Source organism: Vulpes lagopus, chromosome 18 (assembly GCF_018345385.1).
Source record: "Vulpes lagopus strain Blue_001 chromosome 18, ASM1834538v1, whole genome shotgun sequence".
In the NCBI taxonomy this organism is placed as follows: domain Eukaryota; kingdom Metazoa; phylum Chordata; class Mammalia; order Carnivora; family Canidae; genus Vulpes; species Vulpes lagopus.
In genome coordinates this window covers 14656157-14681547 of record NC_054841.1, presented here as the reverse complement: position 1 = coordinate 14681547, position 25391 = coordinate 14656157, and the positions used below count along the sequence as shown (strand labels likewise).

Sequence of the window (25391 nt, the reverse complement as noted above, 5' to 3'; positions counted from 1 at the left end):
GGCTCGCGGCGCCCTCCAATGACGTCACAGGGCCACTTTCCGGCCGGTGGCAGAGTCGGGCTGAGGTTGTGGGGGCCGGGAGAGCCATGGGGGCCACTGGCGACGCCGAGCAGCCGCGGGGACCCGGCGGGGCAGAGCGGGGCGGCTCCGAGCTGGGCGACGCGGGCGCAGCGGGGCAGCTGGTACTCACGGTGAGGGCGCCCCCGGGAAGGCCGGGGCTGGGGCTGGGGCTGGGCCTGGGCTCGGGCCGGCTGGGCCTCGGGCTCCCGGGACGCTGGCCCGCGGGCGAGAGAACGCGGCGGCTGGTGCTGCCCAGGGCGTTGGCGTTTTCGCAGTCCGACCACCCGGATTCAAATTCTGGTGCCGCCCTCCTGGCTAGGCGATGTGAGCCGGTCCTGTCACCTCTGAGCTCCGGTTTCCTCTTCTGTAAAATGAGGATGATTAGTGCCTGCCTCGTAAAGTTGTTACGGGATGGGGTGTAAAGGCGAGCAGAGCGCCCAGCACGCCAGCAGCCCCAGAGTGGTCCCTCGGTAAACACTGGTTCCTTCCCCCCCCCATCCCAGAAGGGGTGGGGTTGGGACTTTTCGAGGCAGGAAACTTCAGTTCCTCCACCCCGGCAGGACCGGGGTGCCCTCCCGCCTGCCCGAGGGTGGGAGAGCTGCTGACAGTACCTGAGAAGCAGAGGTGTCCACGTTTAACTTCATACTCACCCTCCACCTGTACCCTAGTGTCACAAGCCTCGGTGACATCTGTTCCCTTGGTCCCCACAGAACCCTTGGAACATAATGATAAAGCACAGGCAGGTGCAGCGAAGGGGCCGCCGCTCACAGATGACAACAAGGTAAGGCTGGGCCTGAGTATTGACCTCCCCGGCATTGATTGGCTTGGATGGCACCTTGGGGTCCCCACTACACAGAGCTGAAGAGAGATCAGCAGCTGTTAGAAGGAGCAATGGACTAGGAAAAAGGAGACTCGGCTTTTGTCACTCTGGATGTGACCTTGGTTGAATCATTGCCACCTCTGAACTTTTGTACAAAATAGGAATCATGAATTCAGCAGTGCCTAAGATCCTAACACTCACTCGCTCTGTGGTTGAGGGCTCTAAAGAGGCAAAATAGCATAGAGGTTTAGAAAAAAGTGGGGCTGGGGCACCTGGGTGGCTCAGTGGTTGAGCGTCTTTCTTCAGCTCAGGACATGCTGTCAGTCCAGGGATGGAGTCCTGCCATGCTGTCAGTCCTGTATGGACCCTGCTTCTCCCTCTGCCTGTGTCTGCCTCTTTCTGTGTGTCTCTCATGAATAAATAAAATCTTTTTTTTTTTTTTTTTTTTAAGAAAAAAGTGAGGCTAATAGTAGTATTTATCTCGGTGAAGGGAGAGAGCACAATGGACCTATGGGATCCTGATTAAATTTCTTGACCTGAGTAGTGATTAAGTGGATGTTCACTAAACCTATTTGGTAAAGTATATAGACTTTGTATTTCATAAAACACTTTAAAAAATAGTACTTTTTTTGTAGGGTTCTTATGAAAATGGAATAAAGCCATACATATGTTTCGTTTGCACAGAACCTGGGCACGTAGCTTGTTTTCAATAGAAGCTATTACTGTTATTAAAGGAGCCTGTGTCAATAATTGGCTGGGCAGGGATCTCTGGGTGGCACAGTGGTTTGGCGCCTGCCTTTGGCCCAGGGCACGATCCTAGAGACCCAGGATCGAATCCCACATCAGGCTCCTGCTCTGTCTCTCTCTGCCTCTCTCTCTCTCTCCTCTCTCTGTGACTATCATAAAAAATAAATAAATAAATAAAATTTAAAAAAAAAATAATTGGCTGGGCAGACTAGGAAAGATATGTTTGGGACATGACCCCTGACTGTGTCTCCCTCCTGAATGCAGTTTCACAGATCCTGCCATTTCCATGGACCTCCTTCGAGCTGTCCTGCAGCCTAGCATCAACGAGGAGATCCAGACGGTCTTCAACAAGTATATGAAGGTGAGAGATACAGAGATGCAAGGGCAGGCCTTTCCTACATTACAATCCCCCTGGCTCTTTTTGGTACAAAAAGATGAGTCAGGTTTTCCAATTCTGAACCCCTGAGAACTTTTTTCACCCTCTTTAGAGGTAATTTGAATACCTCTTTCGCCAAGCTATTATGAGGATAAAATAATTTAAGTTTAATGTGCTCTGCACCATGTTACAAACAAGTGTCTTTCTTATTTGTTTAACAGGATCAACATTATTATTATTTAAAATTCCTTTCTAGGCCTATAAATAAACTTCCACATGACTCTACCTGATTGTCCCCTAGATGCTTGAAACAGCATATCCAGAGCTGAACTCTTTCTTCCTAAACCTCTTCCTCTTATGTTTGTTTATTTATTCAAGAAGCATGTACTGAGCACCCACCATTATAGCAGGCACTGAGGATGCAGCAGCAAACAAAATGAACAGTGTCTCTGCCCTCTTTAAACAAATAAGTACTATGCTAGGAAATACCAGAGAGAAGGGGGAGAGAGTAACCAGTGGGGAACAGTAGTGCTGTTTCATAGATTGTGCCCAGGAAAGCCACATGTGAGCAGACACCTGAATAAAGGGAGAGAAAAACAGGCTATGTGGACACATCAGGGGAAAACACCCTAGGCAGAGGGAACATCAGGGGAACACACCCTGAGGCAGGAGTGTGCTTGGACACTCAAAGCAACAAAGTCTCGGGCAGCCCCAGTGGCTCAGCGGTTTAGTGCCACCTTCAGCTCAGGGTGGGATCCTGGAGACCTGGGATCAAGTCCCATGTCGGGCTCCCTGTGTGGAGCCTGCTTTTCCCTCTGCCTGTGTCTCTGCCTCTCTTTCTAATGAATGAATACATAATATCTTTGAAAAAAAAAAAGTCTCCAGTGTGACTAGAGCAGACTGAGCCAGGAGGAGGAGAATAGGAGAGGTAATCAAAGAAAATAGGGACCCAGTTCATGCAGAACCTTTGAGGCCATGGTAAGGATATTGGGATATACTCTGAGTAAAATAGAGGCCCTTGGAGACTTTTGGGCAGAGCACTGGGTCTAAACTTTTTTTTAATCTAAACATTTTTTTAATATTTTTTATAGATTTTATTTATTCATGAGACACAGAGAGAGAGAGGCAGAGACACAGGCAGAGGGAGAAGCAGGCTCCATGCAGGGAGCCCAACGTGGGACCTGATCCCAGGTCCCAGGATCATGCCCCGCCAAAGGTGGCGCTAAACCACTGAGCCACCAGGGCTGCCCTGATTTAAACATTTTTAAAGGGTCAGTCTGACTGATGTGAATCACCTGCAGGAGAATCAGGAGGCTTGAGAGGATAGTGCCTTGAGTGTTAGCAGTAAGGGTATTGGGAAAGAATCCCATTCCATGTGTATTTTAAAGGGGTATGGGAGGTTCAGTCAGTTAAGTGTCTGCCTTTGGCTCAGCTCGTGGTCTTAGGGTTCTCAGCTTAAGCCCTTCATCAGGCTCCCTGCTCAGTGGGGAGTCTGCTTCTTCCTGCCTCTCCCTTCACTTGTGCTCACTCTCTTCTTTCTCTCTGTCAAATAAATAAAAATATTTATTTTTTTTAAACATTTTTTAAAAGAATTTATTTATTTATTCACAGCCACAGGGAGAGAGGGGGCAGAGACACAGACAGAGGGAGAAGCAGGCTCCATGCAGGGAGCCTGATGTGGGACTTGATCCCGAGTCTCCAGGATCACACCCCAGGCTACAGGCAGCGCCAAACCACTACACCACCGGGGCTGCCCATAAAAATCTTTAAATAAAAAATAAATAAGACAAAGGTATTGCTGATGATTCAGATGTGCAGAGTAAAAGAACAACTAAAGTAATCTCGCAAGTTATCTGTCCAGGGCAGCTATAACAACAATGTTGCCACTGACTTGATATGTGGAAAACAGGAACAGGCAGGGGGAATCAGGAGCTCAGTTTTGGACACGTGAAGTTTGAATTGGACTACATTCACTTAGAAACCAGAAACCAAGGGCTCTGCCTTTCCTTCACCTTCTCTATCCAGTCACAGAGTCCTGTACATTCCACTTCACAATCTGTCTTGCATACCTTTTTTCTTCCTCACCTCTGCCTTGGTTCAAGGCTCCTACTACAATTTCCAACTGCTGCTCTTCTTCCCCTGCATCCATACAGCTGCCAGTGACCTCTAAAGTGTAAATATAAGGATGTCACTCCTCTTTAAAATCCCTTGGGGATCCCTGGGTGGCTCAGCGGTTTAGCGCCTGCCTTTGGCCCAGGGCGCGATCCTGTAGTCCTGGGATCGAGTCCCACGTTGGGCTCCCGGCATGGAGCATGCCTCTCCCTCTGCCTGTGACTCTGCCTCTCTCTCTCTCTCTGTCTATCATAAATAAATAAAATCTTTTAAAAAATAAATAAAATAAAATAAAATCCCTTGGTGGGCACCTGGGTGGCTCAGTCAGTTAGGCACCTGCCTTCAGCTCAGGTCATGGTCTCTGGGTCCTGGGATTGAGCCGCATGTCAGGATCCCTGCTCCCTGCTCAGGAGCCCTGCTTCTCCCTCTTCCTCTGTCCCTCCCCCTACTCATGCTTGCGTGTGCGCTCTCTCTCTCTCTCTCTCTCTCAAATAAAATCTTAAAAAGAAAAAAATCCCTTGGTGACTTTCCATTACCTTCTAGATAAAACCTAGATTCCTTAACATGGCACATAGGGCTTGCTATAATCAGACCCCAGCCATACTTCGCTGTATACCCTGTTACCACTACCCCTAATTATTGCATATTCTAGACTGCACCATGTATTCTCCTACCTCACCTTTACATATGCAGAAGTAAAGAGTTTAAGCTACTCGGAAAAGACTAGGCCAAGATTCAGTCCAGGATTGCCTGCCTCCAAAGCCCTCTCCTTATTGCTTCCCAATAGCAGATACCATAATTCAACAACTTTTTCTCCTGGACAAATGCTGGATAGACACAATTTTTAACTCTGGGCTCCCTTCTTAATATAATCTGTCAGGATACCTCTTTATCACCCTTGTTTTCAGACAAGAGGCTTGATTATACCCTCACTTCAGGTAAGTTCACACTGCTGACTGACCTCCTCTGATCACTTTGTTTGACAATGTCCCCAGATTTCAAGTATCCAATGTCTTAAAAATGGTTAGGATAGGGATCCCTGGGTGGCGCAGCGGTTTGGCGCCTGCCTTTGGCCCGGGGCGCAATCTTGGAGACCCGGGATCGAATCCCACTTTGGGCTCCCAGTGCATGGAGCCTGCTTCTCCCTCTGCCTGTGTCTCTGCCTCTCTCTCTCTCTGTGTGTGACTATCATAAATAAATAAAAAAAAAAAATTTTTTTTTAAAAATGGTTAGGATAATAACTTCTAGGTATGGCTGATCTCATTTAAGACATTATTCATCATTATTGCTTTATTTCTGCGATTATTAAATGCATCCCTATTTTTTTTAATATTCTAATATATCTTAGAAAATAGATTGATGGATGGACAAAGGCATGAGTAAATAGATATGTGATAACAAATGCAGTAAAATGTTAATTATAGACTAAACATGGTAGATGTTAGTGTTCACTGATGGAATAATTCAACTTGATGTTTGAAATTTTTCATAAAATATTGCGGAAAATAATACAGATATTTTAAAAAGTAAAACCTAAAATCACTAAAACTTCCTAGAGATACCAAACTACTAACAGTGACTATAGGTCTCCTATATTTATTTATGGGCAGGTACGTGTGGACACGTTCAAAAAGTACATGGCATTATTTTACACACACTGTTCTACAACTCGATGTTTTCATTTAATGATATAATTTGGTCAAGTTTCTAGATCATGGTTCTTTTTTTTTTTTTTAAGTAATCTCTAGGCCCAACTTGGGGCTTAAGCTCACAACCATGAGAGCAAAAGTCATGTGCTCTACTGACTGAGCCAGCCAGGTACCCCATCAGCCTGATTTGTTTGTAACAGTTGCAGAGTACCCTATTGTATGAAGGTACCACAATTTAATTCTATAGTTTCAAGAACATTTGGATTATTTTCACTTTTTCTCTATTACAAATAGTGCTATGCTCAACATTTGGAGTGTACATGTTCATTCACTTGTGAGAGTCTCTCTGGGGGATAGATTTCTAGAGATGAATTGGTGGGTAGAAAGGAAAACAAGGGCATCTGTTTTCCTAATGGCTCAGTCCATTAATCATCTGACTTCAGCTCACATCATGATCTCGGTCCTGGGATCAAGCCGAATCTGGCTCCCTACTCAGTGGGAAGTCTGCTTCTCCCTCTCCCCCTCCACCCCACTCGTGTGTGTGCACACATGCACATGCTCTCTTTCAAATAAAATAATAAAATATTTTTTTCTTAAAAAAGGAACGGAAAACATCTTCTCTCAAGAAAATTTCTGTCCAGAAGCTTGTACAATTTTGTTTTTCTCCCAGCAGCATTTGCAAATGCCTTCTGTGGGACCAGATTTCATTCTTAGGTTCAGAGATTGCTTTCAGTCACCCCCTGTATGTTCATTACACTTCCCACCTCACAGGCTGGCTGTGAAGAATCCAGATTGTTTTAGCTAGCTTTCACTTACCTACTTACCCAGTAATCAATATTGAACACTAGTATTAATCTCTAGTTCTTAGGGGTTTGTTTTATTTTTGTTTGTTTTATTTTTTTCATTAGGGTTTTTCTTTTAAAATGAAATTCAGGGATCCCTGGGTGGCGCAGCGGTTTGGCGCCTGCCTTTGGCCCAGGGCGCGATCCTGGAGACACAGGATCGAATCCCACATCGGGCTCCCGGTGCATGGAGCCTGCTTCTCCCTCTGCCTGTGTCTCTGCCTCTCTGTGACTATCATAAATAAATAAAAATTAAAAAAAAAAAATTTAAAATGAAATTCATGGGATGCCTGGGTGGCTCAGCGGTTAAGCGCCTGCATTCAGCTCAGGGCATGATCCTGGAGTTCCAGGATCAAGTCCTACATCGGGCTTCCTGCACAGAGCCTGCTTCTCCCTCTGCTATGTCTCTGCTTCTCTTTGTGTCTCTCATGAATAAATGAATATAATCTTTAGATGAATGAAATGAAATGAAATTTCATCTGACCATTTGTTTAATTTGGCCTGAAGAATTTGTGAGGTTTCTAATCCAAACCTTCTTGTTCTTCTCCTTGGTTGGACATTAACGATAGCAGGCATTTGACCTTGCTAAATATAAAATGAAAGTACATCCCCTTGGGGAGTAGCTGGCTCAGGCAGTACAGCATGCAACTCTTTTTTTCTTCTCTCTTTTTTTAAGATTGATTGATTGATTGATTTATGAGAATGTGAATGGAGGGAGGTCAGAGGGAGAGAAAGAAGCAGACTTCCCACTGAGCATGAAACCTGGTGTGGATCTCAGTCTCACAACCCTGAGATCATGACCTGAGCTGAAATCAAGAGTCGGCCTGCTCAACCAGGCACCCCACGCATGGAACTCTTAATCTCAGGGTCATGAGTTCAAGCCCCAGGTTGGGGGGTATGGAGCCTACTTAAAATTTTTTAAAGAAACAAAGAAAATACATCCCCATAGTTGTCTCCCATAATAGGAGCAGTGGTTATAGGTGCAGAATTTTTCTGTATGACATTGTCTTCTAAAGACACTACTCGGACTCTTATTATGAATGTGTTTCCAAGTGCCTCCACTTGGGACTTCCCATCACCTCTTCCTCAGTGTTTTCAGGCTCCAGCTCTCCCTCATCCCCACTGGAGGAACTTTGTCCCTTTACCTTCCCCTGCTGATTGAGACTGCTGGTGTCCATGGACTCTGACCAGGTCTCATGCTGCCAGTCCCAATTGGGCAAACTCAGAATTCAGGGAGGACCTTCTGCTCTCAGACTCTTCTGGCCTGCCCTGGATTGTTGACTGCAGGCACTGTCATTCTTCTCTCTTCTGCAGAACTAATACAGATATATTGTAAAAATTGAGAGACTATATGGGATCCCTGGGTGGCGCAGCGGTTTAGCGTCTGCCTTTGGCCCAGGGCGCGATCCTGGAGACCCGGGATCGAATCCCACATCGGGTTCCCGGTGCATGGAGCCTGCTTCTCCCTCTGCCTGTGTCTCTGCCTCTCTCTCTCTCTCTCTCTCTCTCTCTCTCTCTCTCTCTGTGTGTGTGTTACTATCATAAATAAATAAAAATTGAAAAAAAAATTGAGAGACTATAGATAAGCAAAAAAAGAAAGAAATAATCCATAATGTCACCACACTTTTAACATTAATGCTGTAATGACCAGGCTCTGGGCACTTCGATGATCATTACCCTCCTTAAGACAGGATAAAGTACAGCCTAGGATTGGACTCTAAATCTGTCTAATGTGAAAGCCACATTCATAATCGCTTTTCCCTTCTGTATGAGAGTAAGACAAAAGCTTCTCTTTCATAATCAGTTTCCTTCAAGTTGTTGCAAATTAGCACTTCTTCTGACATTGTCTTCTGTTGCACTTCTCCCTAGTTCTTCCAGAAGGCAGCACTGAATGTCAGAGACAATGTCGGGGAAGAAGTGGATGCAGAGCAGCTGATCCAGGAGGCCTGTCGGAGCTGCCTGGAGCAGGTGAGACCTGAAGGGACAAGAGATGCAGAGATGTAGGCCTGGGCTTAGTCCTCAGGGCTTTGGTAAGAAGTGTGGTCACTTCTGTGATATTTTGGGAGATGTCTGACAAGCCACTAACCTCCAGAGAGGACCTGGAGCTGTTGCTGATAGAAGGGAAGTGGCTACTCTGTGCCAGGTGCCAGGATAGATGCTTTCACACGCTTTAGTTCATTGGCTTCCCAGAAGGCATATTTTAATCCCTAGTGTCCAGATGAAGAAACTGGCTCAGAACAAGCCAGAGGTAGAATAGCTGGGGACTCTCTCACCTCTGCAAGTGGTGACTTCACTCTCTAAGTAGTCATAGCCCCTTTTGATACTGTGGGGCCTGTCACCCTTTCTGCCTCCCTGCCTCATGGGCTGTGCTCAGGAGGCATGACATCAGGTCTAAAAATGCCCATGTTCCCAAAACAGAAGTGAACCTGTTTGCGCTGTCAGCTGTTCTTATTAATAGGAATTGTCAGCATCACCCAGATTCTGTACTTGACTGTGAAACCACTAGCTGTTAGAGATGGAAATTTCTTCACACTCAGAGCCACAGACTGGTTTGAGCTTAGTCCTAAGAGGGTGATTCTCAGGAAAGAGAGAGTAATGTCTTCTGGAAGGTAGGCTGGCTAGCCTGCTCAGGCACAGCCTCAGAAATGAGCAAGACCAGGGCCTGAGCCTCAGCTTTGGAGAGGGCGGAACTATATCATTAGTACAATAAAAGCTCATCTGTTTCTCATGGTCTTACATTTAAGCTAACCAGACTCATAGGAGGCCAACTCATTACTTCACTCTGGGACTGTAGTATGTTATAGTCATTTATAACATCTGCTGATGATAAAACATGGCAGTTTGTTAATGGTCTTATAAGTTTGAACTGAATCAAAATTAAATTGATAAACCTTCAGTCTCAGCCGCATCCCAGAATGCTTTCTTGAGTTTTTTACCTCTCCAGCTAATATATACTGAGAGCTTCCTGTGTGCCATTTCTGTGCCAGGCCCCAACAGCGCTGTCAAAACAGACATAGTCTTTACCCCCCAGATTCCTGATGTTGCTCCATTAATTGTACAATAGATCTGTAATTAGGAACTGTTCTAAATGCTCTCAGCATATGAGGCAATGAAGAGTACACTAAAAGGTGCAGAGCTTGGGGGCAAAAGAAAGCAGAGTCCATCCAAGAGACACAAAGAAGCCAAGGTTACTAGTTTCAGAGAGTGGAGAGAATGATACATGGTGAGGTTGGAAAGGTAAGCAGAGACCAAATCAAGCCAAATGATAGGTGTGGAGTTTTAAGCAAAAGAGCTACCTACTGAGATCTGCATTTTGAAAGCTCACTCTGGGGGATCCCTGGGTGGCTCAGCAGTTTGGCACCTGCCTTTGGTCCGGGGCGTGATTCTGGGGTCCCGGGATCGAGTCCCGCATTGGGACTGCATGGAACCTACTTCTCCCTCTGCCTGTGTCTCTGCCTCTCTCTGTGTGTCTTTCTTGAATAAATAAATAAATAAAATCTAAGAAAGAAAGGAAGGAAGAAAAGAGAAGAGAAAAGAAAAGAAAGCTCACTCTGGTGGCCAGAAGGAGATTGGTTTGGGAATTTGCCCTAGAGATTGGAAGGGAAATGTCTGAAACTCTTCAGGAGTCTCCATGAAAGACAATATTAAAGTGAACTGGGCACGATCTGTACTTCCAGATCGTGGATGGGTACACCTTTACAGTCTCCTGAGTCCCTGCATCTACCTCGTGCAGTCCCCCTTGCCAGTTTTGATATGACTGGGAAGCTGGAGTGTGGAACAGAGACAGTGGGTGATCAGAGCACAGGAATCAGAACACAGGAAAGTAGAAAGCCCAAAGTCCAGCTGGAAACCAGACAAATCAAGAAACTTCAAACAAGTCTTTTTTGACCTTTCTGTTCCTCAGTTTCCTTATCCCTAAAATTGAGAGTAAGAATCCCAGTGGTTTGCTTTGAGGATTAAATGAGAAAATAAATACACATCTACTACTAGCACTGTGGGTGCATACAACACAGAACCTGCTAGATATTAAATACTTGGAAGTTCTATTCATAATTATAATACACAACTGCCTCACAACAAAGCCTGGCTTTAGGTTGCCCAGGATACTTGGAAGTTCTTCGGGGTCCCCTTGTCTAAACTGCATACAGAACTTCTTGTTGCATGAAGAGATTCTTCAGACTGGACGTGAGACAATTAGAGAGGGGTTTTTGTTTGGGTTTTGTTTGCTTGTTTGCACTTGAAGCACCACATCATTGGCCATCTCAGTCATGCTCCCTAATCTCCTTAGCTACCCCTTTCTGGCAATTTCTTAGGGAGAAATGGCTAATCTATTCTGTAACCCTTTGCCTTGCATTTTTTGTTTGCATGGTAGTTTTTGTTTGTTCATTTTAATCAAGTAATATACATCTGTTAAGAAAAATGTGGCATGGGGCTCCTGGATGACTTGCAGTTCAGTGTCTGCCTTGGGCTCAGGGCGTGAACCCGGGGTCTTGGGATCGAGTCCCAAATTGGGCTCCCTGCAAGGAGCCTGCCTCTCCCTCTTCCTGTGTTTCTGCTTCTTTCTCTCTGTCTCTCATAAATAAATAAAATATTTAAAAAAAGAAGAAGAAAGAAAAAAGAAAAATGTGGCATGATAGTTAAGAATGCAGGCTTTCTCTTGATTTGCACTGTCCAGATAGGAGTCCTGACTTTACCACTGACTGGCTGTATGACTTGAGGTGAGTTACCTCACCTTACTAAATCTCAGTTTTCTCATCTGCAAAATGGATATATAGGATTGTTTTGTTTTGTTTTGTTTTTTTAAGATTTTTTTTTTTAATTTTTTTTTATTTATTTATGATAGTCACACACAGAGAGAGAGAGGCAGAGTCACAAGCAGAGGGAGAAGCAGGCTCCATGCACCGGGAGCCCAACGTGGGATTCGATCCCGGGTCTCCGGAATCGCGCCCTGGGCCAAAGGCAGGCGCCAAACCGCTGCGCCACCCAGGGATCCCTTTTTTTAAGATTTTATTTATGAAAGACGCAGAGAGAAAGAGAGGGACCTGGGACCTGTGGTAATACTCTTAAAGCATTTGATCAGTAACAAAGACTCAGTAAATGTTACCTGCTGCTAGTTTATATTAAGATTAGACAACATAGGGATGCCTGGATAGCTCAGTGGTTGAGTGTCTGCCTTCAGCTCAGGGCATGATCCTGGAGTCCAGGGATCGAGTCCTGCATCTGGCTCCCTGCATGGAGCCTGCTTCTCTGCCTATGTCTCTGCCTCTCTCTCTCTCTCTCTCTCTGTCTCTCTCATGAATAAATAAATAAAATCTTTTTTAAAATAAATAAATAAAAATAAAATTAGACAATATAAATCCTAAGGAAGAAAACTAAGATTTCTAATAATCTCATTACCAGCAATAACTTCTATTAACGTTTTAGTACATTTTTTTTAGTTTCCCTCTGTATATTTTTGTACACATGCATTCATTCACTGGGCACTAGGAATGCAATGAGGAGCAAATACCACTTTTGAACCCATGGTCTCCTTTAGCTGCCACACTGTCTCTGTTCCCTTTGACAGCTCAACTTTGGGGAAGGTGGCTGTTGCTGGTTCCACTTTGTCACCTCCTGTTCATTCTTTTGCTCATTTTGTTCAGTCCCCATCACTTCACTGAAACCCCTCTTTTTATATCAGGGTGATCAGTAACCTCCATGTTTTCAAATCCTGTGGACCCTAACTATCCTCAGTTTACCCAACTTCTTGGTAGCATTTATCACAGGGGATCATTTCATGTTTCTTGGAACACTCCTTTCTCACTTCCAGTGCCTTGACTTTACATCCACTCATCCTTGGCTTCCTGGACCAGCTCATCTTCTCTTCTGTGGTTCACTCTCGTTCTAGCTGATTCCCTCCAGTCCTGACACTTTAAACCAGTTTAACTGTTGTTAATTCCCAGATGTGTGTATCAGCCCTGAGATGCTTCCATTTTTGCCTTCTCCCCATCCATTCTCACAGCAGCCAGACCTGTCCTTTTATAGATGAACCAGAGTGTGTTCCCCTCCTCTTTAAAACCCAGTGACTTCCCACTGCAAGCAGAATAAAACCCTGATGCCTCAACGTGATCACCAGAGCCCTACCTGGACTGGCTCCTGCCCGTTTCTTTAACTCATCCCATCACTCCCTCATTGGCTGTCTTCTAGCTGTACTGGAATCCTTTCTGCTTCTCCAGTTACACCAAGCTCAGGGTCTTTGCACTTGCTGTTCTGTCCTTAACTCTTTCAATAGCTGCCTCCTTTTCTTCAGATTTAGCTCAAATATTACCTCATCAGAGAAGCCTTCCTTGGCCACTCCATCTATAGTAGCTCCCCAGGACACCTAGGTGACTCATCAGTTAAGGTCTGCCTTTGGCTCAGGTCATGATCTCTGAGTCCTGGGATTGAGCCCCAAGTCAGGCTCCCTGCTCAGCAGGGAATCTGATTCTCCCTCTCCCTATACCCCTTCCCACCGCTCATGCTCTCTCTCTCTCTCTCTTTCTGTGTCTCTAAAATAAATAAGTAAAATCTTTTTTAAAATAAATAAAGTAGCCCCCCCATCTCCTTCCCCACCTTCAGGTAATCTCTATCACCTTACTTATTGGTGAATTTATTTTCCCTTTCCACCCCCCACCTCTGCTGAAAGCTTGAGCTTTACAAGAGTTGAGGCCTGACCTGGTGCACTGCGGTATGCCCAGTCCTAGAATATGACTGAATATGTGGACACTGAGTGTGTGCTAAATGACTGCATGCATGAATGAAGGAGAAAATGAAGGAACAAATGGCAAAGGACCACACAGGGTTCCTATTCTTCTAAAACCTACAGTCTGGTTAGGCAGACAGTATGAATTACTGCAAAACATGCACATAATTTCACACAGAGGCTTGTACACTCTTCACCGCAATGTTTGCAGAAGGTTCATGAACCCAGTATTGGACTTAGCAAATTTGGGACCTCCACACAACAGACACCAGGAAGACTGCTATATGAATCTGGAGCTCAAAGGAGAGGCCACAGCTCAAGAGAAAAAATCATAGTCAACATTGTGTGTCAACTGTACACAAATTTTTTTTAAATATGGGCATCATCAATTTATTGATGTTAATTGAAGCTGTGAGCATGATGAGAGCAGATAGAGTACCAAATGGAAGAAGACAGAATGAACCACATCGAGGATGATGAGCCACCAAAGAAAGCCAACAGAGAATGGCCAGGCAAGTAGGAGGAAAACCAGGGAAGTGTCACATGCTCTACCAGCTGAGCCAGCCAGGCACCCCCCCCCCCATATAAACTTTTGACTCCAAAAAACTACTAATGACTTATGTTGACCAGAAACTTGACCAATAATATCAACAGTTGATTAACACCTATTTTGTATATGTTTTACAGATTGTATTCTTATAGTAAAATAAACTAGAGAAAAGAAAATGTTACTAAGAAAATCATAAGGAAGAGAAAATACATTTGTAGTATTGTACTGTTTTTATTGAATTGAAAAAAATATAAGTGGGCCTGTGCAGTGCAAACCCATATTGTTCAAGGGTCAACTGTACTTAAGGTTTAAAAAAAAAAAAAAACAGATATCTACATATGTGCACATCTTGGGGTGCCTTTTACTGACCATGGAAACATTTCAACCCAGTTTGGAGTTTTAACCCAGCTGTTACCCACCAAAATAGTGACTGTTAACACTTGGTCTTTTCCCTTCAGGCTAAACTCCTGTTTTCAGATGGAGAAAAAGTAATACCCAGATTGGCCCATGAGCTTCCAGGGATAAAGGTCAGAATCACTTGTCTGTGTCTGGGGTGTTATAGGGCGAGACCGATGAAGCTGGGAGGCAGATGAACTCTGTGGACCCGGGGAGCTTCCACAGATTACGCATTCGTAGGACCAGGTCCAAATGGCATCATGCTGGGAGAGCTTCCGAGGCCCAGCCCAGGGAGGGGCCTGAGTGTACAGTCCAGGACTCTGTCTTCTCCAGCCCCCAGGGACCTGCCACTCCTAGGCACTGACTCTCCACTGACCCCTCCCTTCTATTTTTCTTCAGCGTGGCCGACAGACAGAAGAGGAATGTGCCCATCGAGGAAGCCCTGTTCCCAAAAAGGTAACTCATCTCCATATTTTCTGCCTGAGAAAAAGCCCTACAACTCCAGAAGAAGGTAGAGGGCTTCTTCCACACATGTGGGGCCTTTCTAGCATGAGAAGTATGACCCCTGGAGACTGTTAACTCTCCCTGTTCGCTCTCAAGCATCATTTGGTCTCTTTGGAAGGCCATCTCCAACAAATGACCCTGGGCCTGCCAGTGTGGTGGGCTGGGGCTTCCCACAGGGTCAGGCCTCTGACTGCTGTTCTTTCTGGCAGAGGAAAGGACGGCCTCCTGGACACATGCTGTCGAATGACCGGGCAGCCGCTGGCATGGTGTGAGTAGGGGGCAGCAGTGTGTTGAGAGTGGGGCGAGGGTGGGGCGAGGGTGGGCCTGGAGGGAGAGAGGCCAGAATTCCTCACCTGCTGAAATCAGATCCAGCTATTTGAGTCGCCATGGAGGAGGGTTAGTCTGGTTTGAGGGATGGGCAAAGAAGGCAGCAAGAAGAGGACACTATTTTATCCTGCTTTTGCCCCAGAACTGTTCAGCCCAGCTTGGTTAAATACCAGAGCTGTTTTTATTGTTAGTATATATTGAATGCTCCTAACATTGCATAACTGCTCTAAACACCATACATTATCTTTTAATCCTTGCAACCACCCTCTAGGGAAGGTGTAACTAATTTTGTAAATCAGGAAACAGAATTTTTATCCAAGGTCAACCAAGCTAATGAGCAGAATTGTATTACAATGGTTTTTGAAGCAACGGAATATTTTTTTCAAATAAAACTTTATGTGGAAGTCTGATCGAGAAAGCCACACCGGTCTGGTTGGGAGCAGCAGGGACAGTCTGAAACCACTGGCTTAGGAGACAGAGCAGTGAGGCCGTCACATCATGACTGGGTCCCCCCCTTGAAGCAGCTCTGAGGCTCACAAACACAGGAGGAGGGACAGTTGCTGTTGTTCCTTCCTTTTCACAGAGGAGGAAACGACAGCTCAGAGAGCTTCCTGGACCTGCCTGCATGGCTAGGTAATCCCAGAGCCAGTCCTAGAATGGCGTTTTGTCTTCATACCTCCTCCAATGGGTTACCAGGAGGAAAGACCAGCAGGGCCAAAGCAAGAGTGTGTGAGGAACTCCCACCACCAGCAGCAGGCTTGGTCCAGTCCTAGGCCTCACCTCGGAGGAGTCACCTTTCTTCTTTCCTTCCAATCAGATGGAAACCAAAGTCCTGTGAACCAATTCGCCGAGAAGGTCCCAAGGTATGATTATATAAGCACGGCAGTGACCACTGTCCCAGAGAGACCCAGTCAAGGCCCTGGACCCACCATGAGGGATGTGTGCATGCCATTCCAGAGCCACTGAACCTATTCCCCAACCCCTACCCTGCACCTGCAACCCTGCTGGCCTCCCAGAAGATCTTAAACTGGGATTGGAACTAGGGGTGCTTAGTATATGACAGACCCTGCCCTAAATCTTTTGTATGTCATCTCATTTAATCTTTATAACAATCTTACGAGTTATATTGTTAACTCTATTGTGGTGTAGTGTATTAAGTGTTGTTATCTTAAATTAAGGCTTAGAGACCTCTTATATTAAAGCTTAGAGACCTGCTCAGAGTCACAAGCTGCCAAATGGTCAAGCCAAGTTCCATTGCCACCAGAACCTATGCTCATAACCATTAGCTTCTGTTGCCTCCAGAATGATTGTTGGCAAGCTCTTTTAGCAATAGAATCCTCTCTTCAAGTAAAATCACATATGGAAGCCTAGTAAGGTAGGTGAAAGTTCCATGTGCCTGGTTGAGGCTATCCCAGTAGAAATGCTCCACCTTCGGGGTTACTGGCCCTCTCTGCTCTCACCTGGTGACCATGCCTTTCGTCTTAAACTCTCCTTTAGAGCCAAAGATCATGCATTTCCCTGACCTTTCTGTTTTTCTCCAGACATTCCTTCTCTCTCTCGTGAGTTCTTCTTCAGCAGCAACCCGTGTAGTGGGCATTCCTCAGAATTGTCTCACTGGCCCACTCCTGCTTCTGAAGTTGCTATGAATGATCTCATTCACTCTTAGGATCTCAGGGACCAGTGTGTGCAAAGCTGCCATACCTCTTTGTTGCACATATTTCTTTCTGGTTTAAAATTTGTCTCCTGGGGCAGCCCGGTGGCTCAGCGGTTTAGCACCACCTTCAGTCCAGAGCCTGATCCTGGAGACCTGGATCAAGTCCCACATCAGGCTCCCTGCTTGGAGCCTGCTTCTCCCTCTGCCTGTGTCTCTGCCTTTCTCTCTCTCTCTCTCTCTCTCTCTCTCTCTCTCTCTCTCTCTGTCTCTCTCTCTGTGCTTTCATAAATAAAATCTTTAAAAAAATAAAAATAATAGAATTTGTCTCCTGCTGTCTGCTAGGCTTCCCTGCCTGGAATTTCCCTAGCACTTCAAACTCGGCCTATCCGAAGTTATAGTCAGAGTCTTTCTTCCGAGACCCTCTTTGACATTCTTGACTTTAGTCATCTTTCTCTCTTCCCCTCCTTCCGTCTATGTGCACTCAGGTCCTGGTTGATTCCACTTCACAATAGATCACAGCTTCTCTTCCCTTGTTGTCATCCTTATTGCTGTCAAAGCTCAAACCCTCATCTTCTTTCAGAAACCTTTAGTACAGCAGCCTCTAAACCACTCACTGCCTGTCATCTTGCCACTTTGAATCCATTAGCCACATTGTGGGTGAGTGAGCTGTCTTTCAAGCAAATCTGGCTCTCCCTGTTGGGAGACCTCAGTGACTCCCCAGGGCCTACAGAATAAATAAAATGTAAACCCCTAAAAGCAGCACACCCAGGCCTAGCCCCTCACTGCCCCTCTCCAATCTCATCTGTTACCACTCCCTAATCTGTGCTCTCTCGCCTTATAGCTGCACAGAATTGCTTGTGGTTTCTCCAGCATGCCAAGTCCACTCTCACTTCCTGCCATTCATCCTATATTGGTCTTTCTTCCTCCCATCTGCCCTTCCACAATTAACTTGGGAATTTATAAGGGAACCTTCCTGTTGCCCTCCCCCATGGCATCCTTCACATCCAACACCTATATCCCTACCTGTCTCATGCTGGTATAATTATCTATACAGGGCACCTGGATGGCTCAGTAGTTGAGCATCTGCCTTTGGCTCAGGTCATGATCCCAGGGTCTCAGGATCAAGTTCCACATCAGGCTCCCCACAAGAAGCCTGCTTCTCCCTCTGCCTATGTCTCTGGCTCTCTCTGGCTCTCATGAATGAATAAATACAATCTTAAAAAAAAAAAAAAAGTTATCTATACATTACGTCTGCGGCCCCGGAGACCAGAGACTATATCTTACCTCTTTATTGTCAGTACTTGGTTTCTTGAATCAGCGGTTTGGAATAGTAGATGAGGACGGATGGTGGTAGGAGAAGGCAGGAGAAGAGTATTTCTATCCTGCCCACCAGGTCAGCCTCATCCTCATCAGTCTCTGTCTTTTGCGTAGTGGGACCCAGCCCGGCTGAATGAATCTACCACCTTTGTGTTGGGATCTCGAGCCAACAAGTAAGTTTAAGAGCTTTGGCACTGAGGGAGGGGGCACCCCAGGTGCTCACCCATAGGACTGTAGCTGCTAGAATCCTTACCACTCCTCCATTCCTTTTCAGGGCCCTGGGGATGGGGGGCACCAGAGGGAGAATCTACATCAAGCACCCGCACCTCTTTAAGGTAAGTGAAAGCTGGGAGGCAGGCAGGCCATTGCAGTGTGAATGTTGGGAGTTCTGGAGGGCACAGAGATTCTGGGAACAAATACTGATCTGGGAGTCAGGACTTCTGGGTTCCAGTTACCCCTCTGCCCTTAACCTTCACCTCTTGTAATTTACTGAACAACTCTGCCCCTCAATAACAACTACTTTCCTGGGTGTCTCAGGCAGTTAAGCATCTGCCTTCAGGTCAGGTCATGATCCCAGATCCCAGGACCAAGCCCAGCATCAGGCTCCCTGCTCAGCAGGAGGTCTGCTGCTCCCTCTACCCCTCACCAGGCTTATGCTCTCACTCTCTCTCAAATGAATAAAATCTAAAAAACAACAACTACTTTCCTTATGTGCTTGTTGCAGACCAAACAGCATTTCACCTGCTGCACTTGCATTACCTCTGGGAGCTATCCTGTAAAATAGGGATGGCTATTATTGTTTTACAAATTAAAACACACACACACACACACACACACACACACACACACACACATACACAAAGTAAAGGCTAAATGACTTGCCCAAAGTTTTCAGCCAGTACATGGTGAGTAGACTCAGTCTTGGTCTGTCTTCAGCAAAGCCTGAGCTCTTAACCATTACCTTATTCAATTATCTATAAAATAAAGAGATTGGAGCAGGGCAGCAGTTCTAACCCTTCTCAAAGAGAGGTACTTTGGTCTCTACTATTTAAGAAAATAATAGGGAACATGATATCAGTTACCCTCTTCAATGAATTTGTGGGTTTTTTGTTTTGTTTTTTGTTTTTGTTTTAAGATTTTATTTATTCATGAGAAACAGAGAGAGAGGCAGAGACATAGGCAGAGGGAGAAGCAGGCTCCATGCAGGGAGGCCGATGTGGGACTTGATCCCGGGTCCCCAGGATCAGGCCCTTGTCTGAAGGCGGTGCTAAACCGCTGAGCCACCCGGGCTGCCCGAATTTGTGTTTTTTTAATCACAAAAGTATCCAAATATATTGGAAAAATAGTAGTGCATGTGTGTTCAAGATACGCATTTTTGCATGTATACCTAAGGCTTGGAGTTCCAGAATTACAGCTCTGTCCAAGACATTCTGTGCAAGTTAAGATTCTTTGAAGGGCAGACCTGCTGCTTCTACTTCTTCAGTCTTACACCCTGAGATCCTCAGCACTTAGACACTGTGGCCTACGTGCTACTTCATTTTCCTTCAAGTGTCTTCAACTCCTGCTATTCCCTCTGATGACCTTCCTCCCCTCTCTGCCCCTTCTGCAAGATCCACCTCTTCTAAAACCCTTCCTGCATCGTTCCCCCCCAGTGTATGTGCTCTGGGACCTCCTTGGAACTCCAGGAGCCTAGTGGTTAAGACCATGGTTTCAGTCCTGGTTCCACTACTTAGCAGCTGTATGACCTTGGGCAAGTGGCTTCACATTTCTTTTTCTTTTTTTTTTTTTTAAATTGTTTAGTTAACATATAGTGTATTATTAGTTTCAGAGATAGAGTTCAGTGATTCATTAGTTGTATATAACACCCAGTGCTCATTACATCACGTGCCTCCTTAATGCTTGTCACCCAGTTACCCCATCCTGGATCCGGGATCAAGTCCCATATCGGGCTCCTTGCGTGGATCCTGCTTCTCCCTCTGCCTGGGTCTCTGCCTCTCTCTCTCTCTCTCTCTCTCTCTCTCTCTCTCTCTCTCTGTGTGTGTGTGTGTGTGTGTCTCATGAATATATAAAATCTAAGAAAAAAAAAGTGATTTTAAAAAATTAAAATGGGAGTGCCTGGCTGGCTCAGTTGGTGGAGCACTCTTGATCTTGGGGTTGTAAGTTCAAAGCCTATGTTAGGTGTAGAAGTTACTTAAAAATAAAACCTTGGGGCACCTGGGCGACTCAGTCAGTTAAGCATCTCCCTTCAGCTTAGGTCATGATCCCAAGATTCTGGGATTGAGCCCCGCGTCAGGCTCCCTGCTCAAGGGGGAGTCTGCTTCTTTCTCTCATTCTGCCTCTGTGTGCACTCTCTCTCTCTCAAATAAATAAAATATTTTTTAATAAAATCTTTAAAAACAATAATAAAAATTAAAATGAAGGATATGTGACAAAGATGTATATGGCCAGCAAAACCTAAAATATTTACTAGCTGGCCCTTTATAGAAAAAGTAAGCTGACTACTATAAAGCTGACCGCTTAGAGATTTGTCCATGTTATTAAATTTAATCTCCCTCATTTTATTTCTAACAAATAAGAATTCATAGCATAGATATCCCATAATTTTTCAATACTCCCCTATTAGTGGATATTTATGTTTTTCCAGCAGTTTTGCTATTACAAAAAATGCTATCCCGAACATCTCATATGAACATGCGTGGGTGATTCTGCAGGATATATCCCTGGAAATAAGATTGAAACTGAGTTAGAAAATGCATACTTTTGGGGTGTCTGGATGGCTCAGCAGCTGAGTGTCTGCCTTTGGCTCAGGGCGTGATCCCACATCAGGCTTCCTGCATGGAGCCTGCTTCTCTCTCTGCCTGTGTCTCTGCCTCTCTCTCCGTGTCTCTCATGAATAAATAAATAAAATCTTAAAAAAAAAAAGAAGAAGAAAAGAGGGCAGCCCTGGTGGCGCAGCAGTTTGGCGCCACCTGCAGCCCAGGGTATGATCCTGGAGACCTGGGATCGAGTCCCACATCGGGCTTCCTGCATGGAGCCTGCTTCTCCCTCTGTCTGTGTCTCTGCCTCTCTCTCTCGCTCTGTGTCTTTCATGAATAAATAAATAAAATCTTTAAAAAATAAATAAAAGAAAAGAAAGAAAGAAAATGCATACTTTCAATTTTTTTTATATTACTTGGGAAGTGAAATAATTATTTAAACTCAAAGGCTAGGGATACCTGGGTGGCGCAGCTGTTTGGCGCCTACCTTTGGCCCAGGGCGCGATCCTGGAGACCCGGGATCGAATCCCACGTCGGGCTCCCGGTGCATGGAGCCTGCTTCTCCCTCTGCCTGTGTCTCTGCCTCTCTCTATCTCTCTCTGACTATCATAAACAAATAAAAAAAAATTAAAATAAAATAAAATAAAAATAAACTCAAAGGCTAGTAGCCATACAGATTTCTCAGCTTTGTCTCTATTTCAAATGTTCTACCTATTTGATAAAACTTTTATTGAGCACTTACTGTGTGTCAGATACTATCTTTACCATTTCTTATGCACTATCTCCTTTATCCTTAACAAGCCCCAGATAAGATAAATATTAATACTGTCTGTTTCACAGATGAAGAAGCCAAGTTTCAAGGAAATTACTGTCCAGGTTGACACCATCTACCAAAAGGCAGGAACCAGAATTTAAACCTAATTCCAAAACCAAGTTCTTGATTTTAGGGGGGGGGGGGGGGGGGGCATCTCTCTATCTCCTGGATCTGAATGCCTGTTTCCCTCCCCAAGTTAGGGAAGTTCTCAGCTATGATTTGTTCAGATACACTTTCGGGTCCTCTGTCCCTTTCAGCGCCCTCTGGAACCCCAATTAAACGTAAATTTTTCCTTCTGAGGCTGTCATTTATTTTCCTTAACCTTTCCTCATGATCTTTTAATTGTTTTTCTCTTTTTTCATCAGCTTCCTTCCTTGCCATCAACTTGTCTTCTATGTTACTCATTCTTCTACCTCATTAACCCTCGTCGTTAGGACCTCCAGTTTGGATTGCATCTCATTTCATTTATTTTTAATTTTGGCCTGATTAGATCTAAATTCTGCGCAAGTCATGAAGTCTCTTGAATCCTTTATGCTTTTTTCCAGAGCCACCAGTAGCTTTATAATTGTGCTTCTGAATTGGTTTTCTGACATCGAATTGTAATCCAAATTCTGTAACTCTGTGGGAGAGAGTTGCTCTGATTCTTTCTTTTGTGAGGAGTTCTTTCTAGTCATTTTGCTCAGTGCAGAGTGGCTAAAAACGAGTTGTACTTGTTAGAAGCATGAACTCTTCTCTCTGTAGTGTTCCAGCTATTTAATTCTCAGGCCAAATTCGTAGGTTTTCAGGATGATTTGAAAGTTATCTAGGTAAGTTGGTAGGGACAGGTGACTTGGGGACTCTACTCTTCCACCATCTTGCCCCACCCCCTCCCAAAACGAAGTTCTTAAATCACAGTGCATCTGCCTCCCCCAGAGCATGACTTGTCCTGATTCTTGTTTCAGAAAACATGGTCACCATAACAGTTGACATGTGTGGTAAACTACCTCAGCTTATTTGAAAAGGACTTGAGCTCTAGAATAATAGTCACCAGTCTGACCAGCTGCCAGAGTGCTTGAGAAAGGAAGAGGTAGAGATTAGACATGTGCTAAACCTCTGGGATTTGGGTGCTATCCCCTGGCCTCCTGGGCTCAGCTCCGCTTGCTGTGAAGAGGTTGGCAAGTGCTCTGCATTTACCAGGCTGGGCCGAGGTCTTGGTGAGAGCTGCTCCGGGACCAAATGAGGAAACTTCCTCACACTAGGCTAACATCTGTGACTTCATCCCTCACAGTATGCAGCTGACCCCCAGGACAAGCACTGGCTGGCCGAGCAGCATCACATGCGGGCGACAGGGGGGAAGATGGTAAGCACCATTCACGCGTGCACTGTCAGAAACCCACCCAGCCCAGGGGCCGAGGCTTCAGCTATTGGTGGCAGCTTCCCTCCATGTCTGAGATTCTCAAGTCCTGATAAATGTGGAAAGGGAGACTTGTCAGGTGGAGAGAGCCCATTCCTTCATGCTGAAGACCAGACTTAATCCCTGGATTCCCTTCCCACACACTGGTCCCTCCCTCCCTCCTACATCATCCCTCATATTCAGATTATATTAGCTGTGCATAAGAATGGCAGGTATATGACACACGTAACACTACTTTTCCCTCGTGGGTCCGTTGTCAGATTGCACTCATGGATCACAACTCTTCCACCAGACACAGCTGTAGGATCTTCTCCCAACACAGTGCTCCAGGCAGTATCTCCTGTCCGTGGGAGTTAGCACATGCAGTGGAACATGTTGGCCATGCCTAGCAGCCCCATATAGAATCAACTCTGCTTAAACAGTTCATAGCTTATTGAGCTACAGCCTTGGGGAAATCACTGTTGTGTTCTAAAACTGGCAGGGCCTTGTCCATCACATGCAATGTCCCCCATATGAGGACTCGGTCCCACCATGGGGACTTTTCCTATTAGAATTCAGTGGCCTTGCAGACAAACCAATGTGCCATCTCCTTTCTGGCAAGGAAAGCTGTCTTCTGTTTTACTACTCTACTTATTCCTACACCCTGTGTGAGATTTCAGGGAACTTAGCACTGATACATAAAATGCAACATAACACAAGTAAGAAATAGATGGGAAAAAGGAGAGACAGGATGTAAAGCCATGAGCAAGACTAGCTTTAAAATGGGTGGGTGTTTTTCATTGCTGACTTGGGAAACTAGCATACTTTCATGGGTTTTCTCAAATTTAGCTGTAGGTTCTTCTCAAGGACATCTCATTGGTTACATAGTTCACAGTCCTCATAAGATGAACGCAGATTACTCAGGGGACACACAACCCTGACCCTAAGACTAGAAAGAGCTGTCTCCCACAGAAGACTTTCTCATATGATGAACAACACCCTCTGTGTGGTAAGCTTATGGAGAAGGCTCTCTCCCACTGCAGACCGTGGCATTGTGCCAGTGCCATGCTGCAGGCCCCTGGACAGTACAGCCCAGGAAGAGCCCAGGAGCAGTGCAGCTTCTCCTGTTTCCCTTTTTGCCAAGTTCAAAACCAGATCATCTCAGTTCCTAGAGTTAACATACAGCTTCCTCCTCCTGATTCCTGGTTCCCTTGTGTGTTTTGATAACTCTCTTGCCATTTCACTTTATACCACCTCAGAGTCCATTTTTAAAAGAGGAGGAGGCTGGGGGCGCCTGGGCAGCTCAGTCAGTTAAGCATCTGCCTTCTGCTCAGGAGCAGAGGAGCCTGCTTCTCCCTCTCCCTCTGATCCTCCCCCCCTGCCTCATGCTCAAGAGGAAAAGGCTATAAATAAGTCACACCAGTCCCTATTCCCTAATCCCTAAAGTTTCTATTTGAGTGAAATGTTGACTCAGGGAGCTATTCTCCAGACAGTCTCTCCCTACTCACTACTCTCCCCTCCTAAACTGTGAATTATGCCCCCCTCCCTTCCAACCCTTATATTAAGCACACGTTTAATCAAGTGTTAATGAGTTGAAGTGAACCAGAGGCAATGACCACTCTTCTTTGCTTCTGCCCCAGGCCTACCTCCTCATCGAGGAGGACATCCGGGACCTCGCGGCCAGTGATGACTATAGGTAAAACTGGTTGTCTGTCCCCTGCCCCACCCACCCCCACAGGAGCCCCTTGGGGTGACCCTGGGACCACACCTTCCTTTGCTTCGACCCCTCCTCAATGTCTGTTCCAGAGGATGCCTGGACCTGAAGTTGGAGGAGCTGAAATCCTTTGTGCTGCCCTCCTGGATGGTTGAGAAGATGCGAAAGTACATGGAGACACTACGGACAGAGAACGAGCATCGTGCTGTTGAAGCGCCTCCACAGACCTGACCGAAGCCAAGACCCCTGGCTACACTTGGCAGCCCTCCTCCAAGGCCCTGGCACCCACGTGGCCGAGGCCACTGCTGGGACTGCACCCGGATGGATCTCAGCGGCATTAAGCTGTGCCTGGGCTAGTCTGTAGTGACTCACTACAGAGCACCCCCAGACTGGCGTGTGGTTCTGTTTGTAAAGTTATCGGGTTAAGAAGCAATTAAACAGTTTGTAATAGACAGTGAGCTAGCTGTGCAGTCTGTGTTGTAGGGGCCAACAAAATACCGAGGGATCTAGAAGTGGGTGTAGGAAAAAAGGACCAGGTATCCCTCCCCCATCACAGGTCAGACCCAGTAAGGTCCCCCTGCCCCGGGCATTTCTGCTTCTGAGACTGGGAACTCCACGGAGCACCGTGCCAACCTTCCCTGGCTCTCGGCTTGTTTCTTC

At 45.7% G+C, this 25391-nt stretch overlaps 1 protein-coding gene across 2 annotated transcripts; it reads left to right on the top strand.

Annotated features, from left to right (window-relative positions):
* Nucleotides 1-31: 31 nt before the first annotated feature.
* DNTTIP1 (deoxynucleotidyltransferase terminal interacting protein 1) lies at nt 32-25189 on the top strand. Of its 2 annotated transcripts, XM_041733022.1 has the most exons (14): nt 32-191; nt 771-841; nt 1892-1988; nt 8476-8574; nt 14336-14404; nt 14673-14729; nt 14987-15043; nt 15688-15737; nt 15922-15967; nt 18190-18248; nt 18350-18410; nt 22913-22984; nt 24658-24713; nt 24824-25189. In XM_041733022.1, exons 1-14 carry the CDS (start codon nt 87-89, stop codon nt 24960-24962), a joined length of 1038 nt encoding a protein of 345 aa, XP_041588956.1. In that variant the 5' UTR covers nt 32-86; the 3' UTR covers nt 24963-25189. The 2 variants fall into 2 exon arrangements, with proteins under 2 accessions (XP_041588956.1, XP_041588957.1); XM_041733023.1 differs by lacking the exon at nt 15688-15737 and having other exon boundaries at nt 14987-15045.
* Nucleotides 25190-25391: the final 202 nt, after the last annotated feature.

Coding starts and splice junctions, on each gene's coding strand:
- DNTTIP1 (XM_041733022.1), top strand. CDS start 87: ATGGGGGCCACTGGCGACGCCGAGCAGCCGCGGGGACCCGGCGGGGCA. Junction 1,989..8,475: donor TCTTCAACAAGTATATGAAG/GTGAGAGATACA, acceptor ACTTCTCCCTAG/TTCTTCCAGAAGGCAGCACT. Junction 22,985..24,657: donor GGGCGACAGGGGGGAAGATG/GTAAGCACCATT, acceptor CTTCTGCCCCAG/GCCTACCTCCTCATCGAGGA.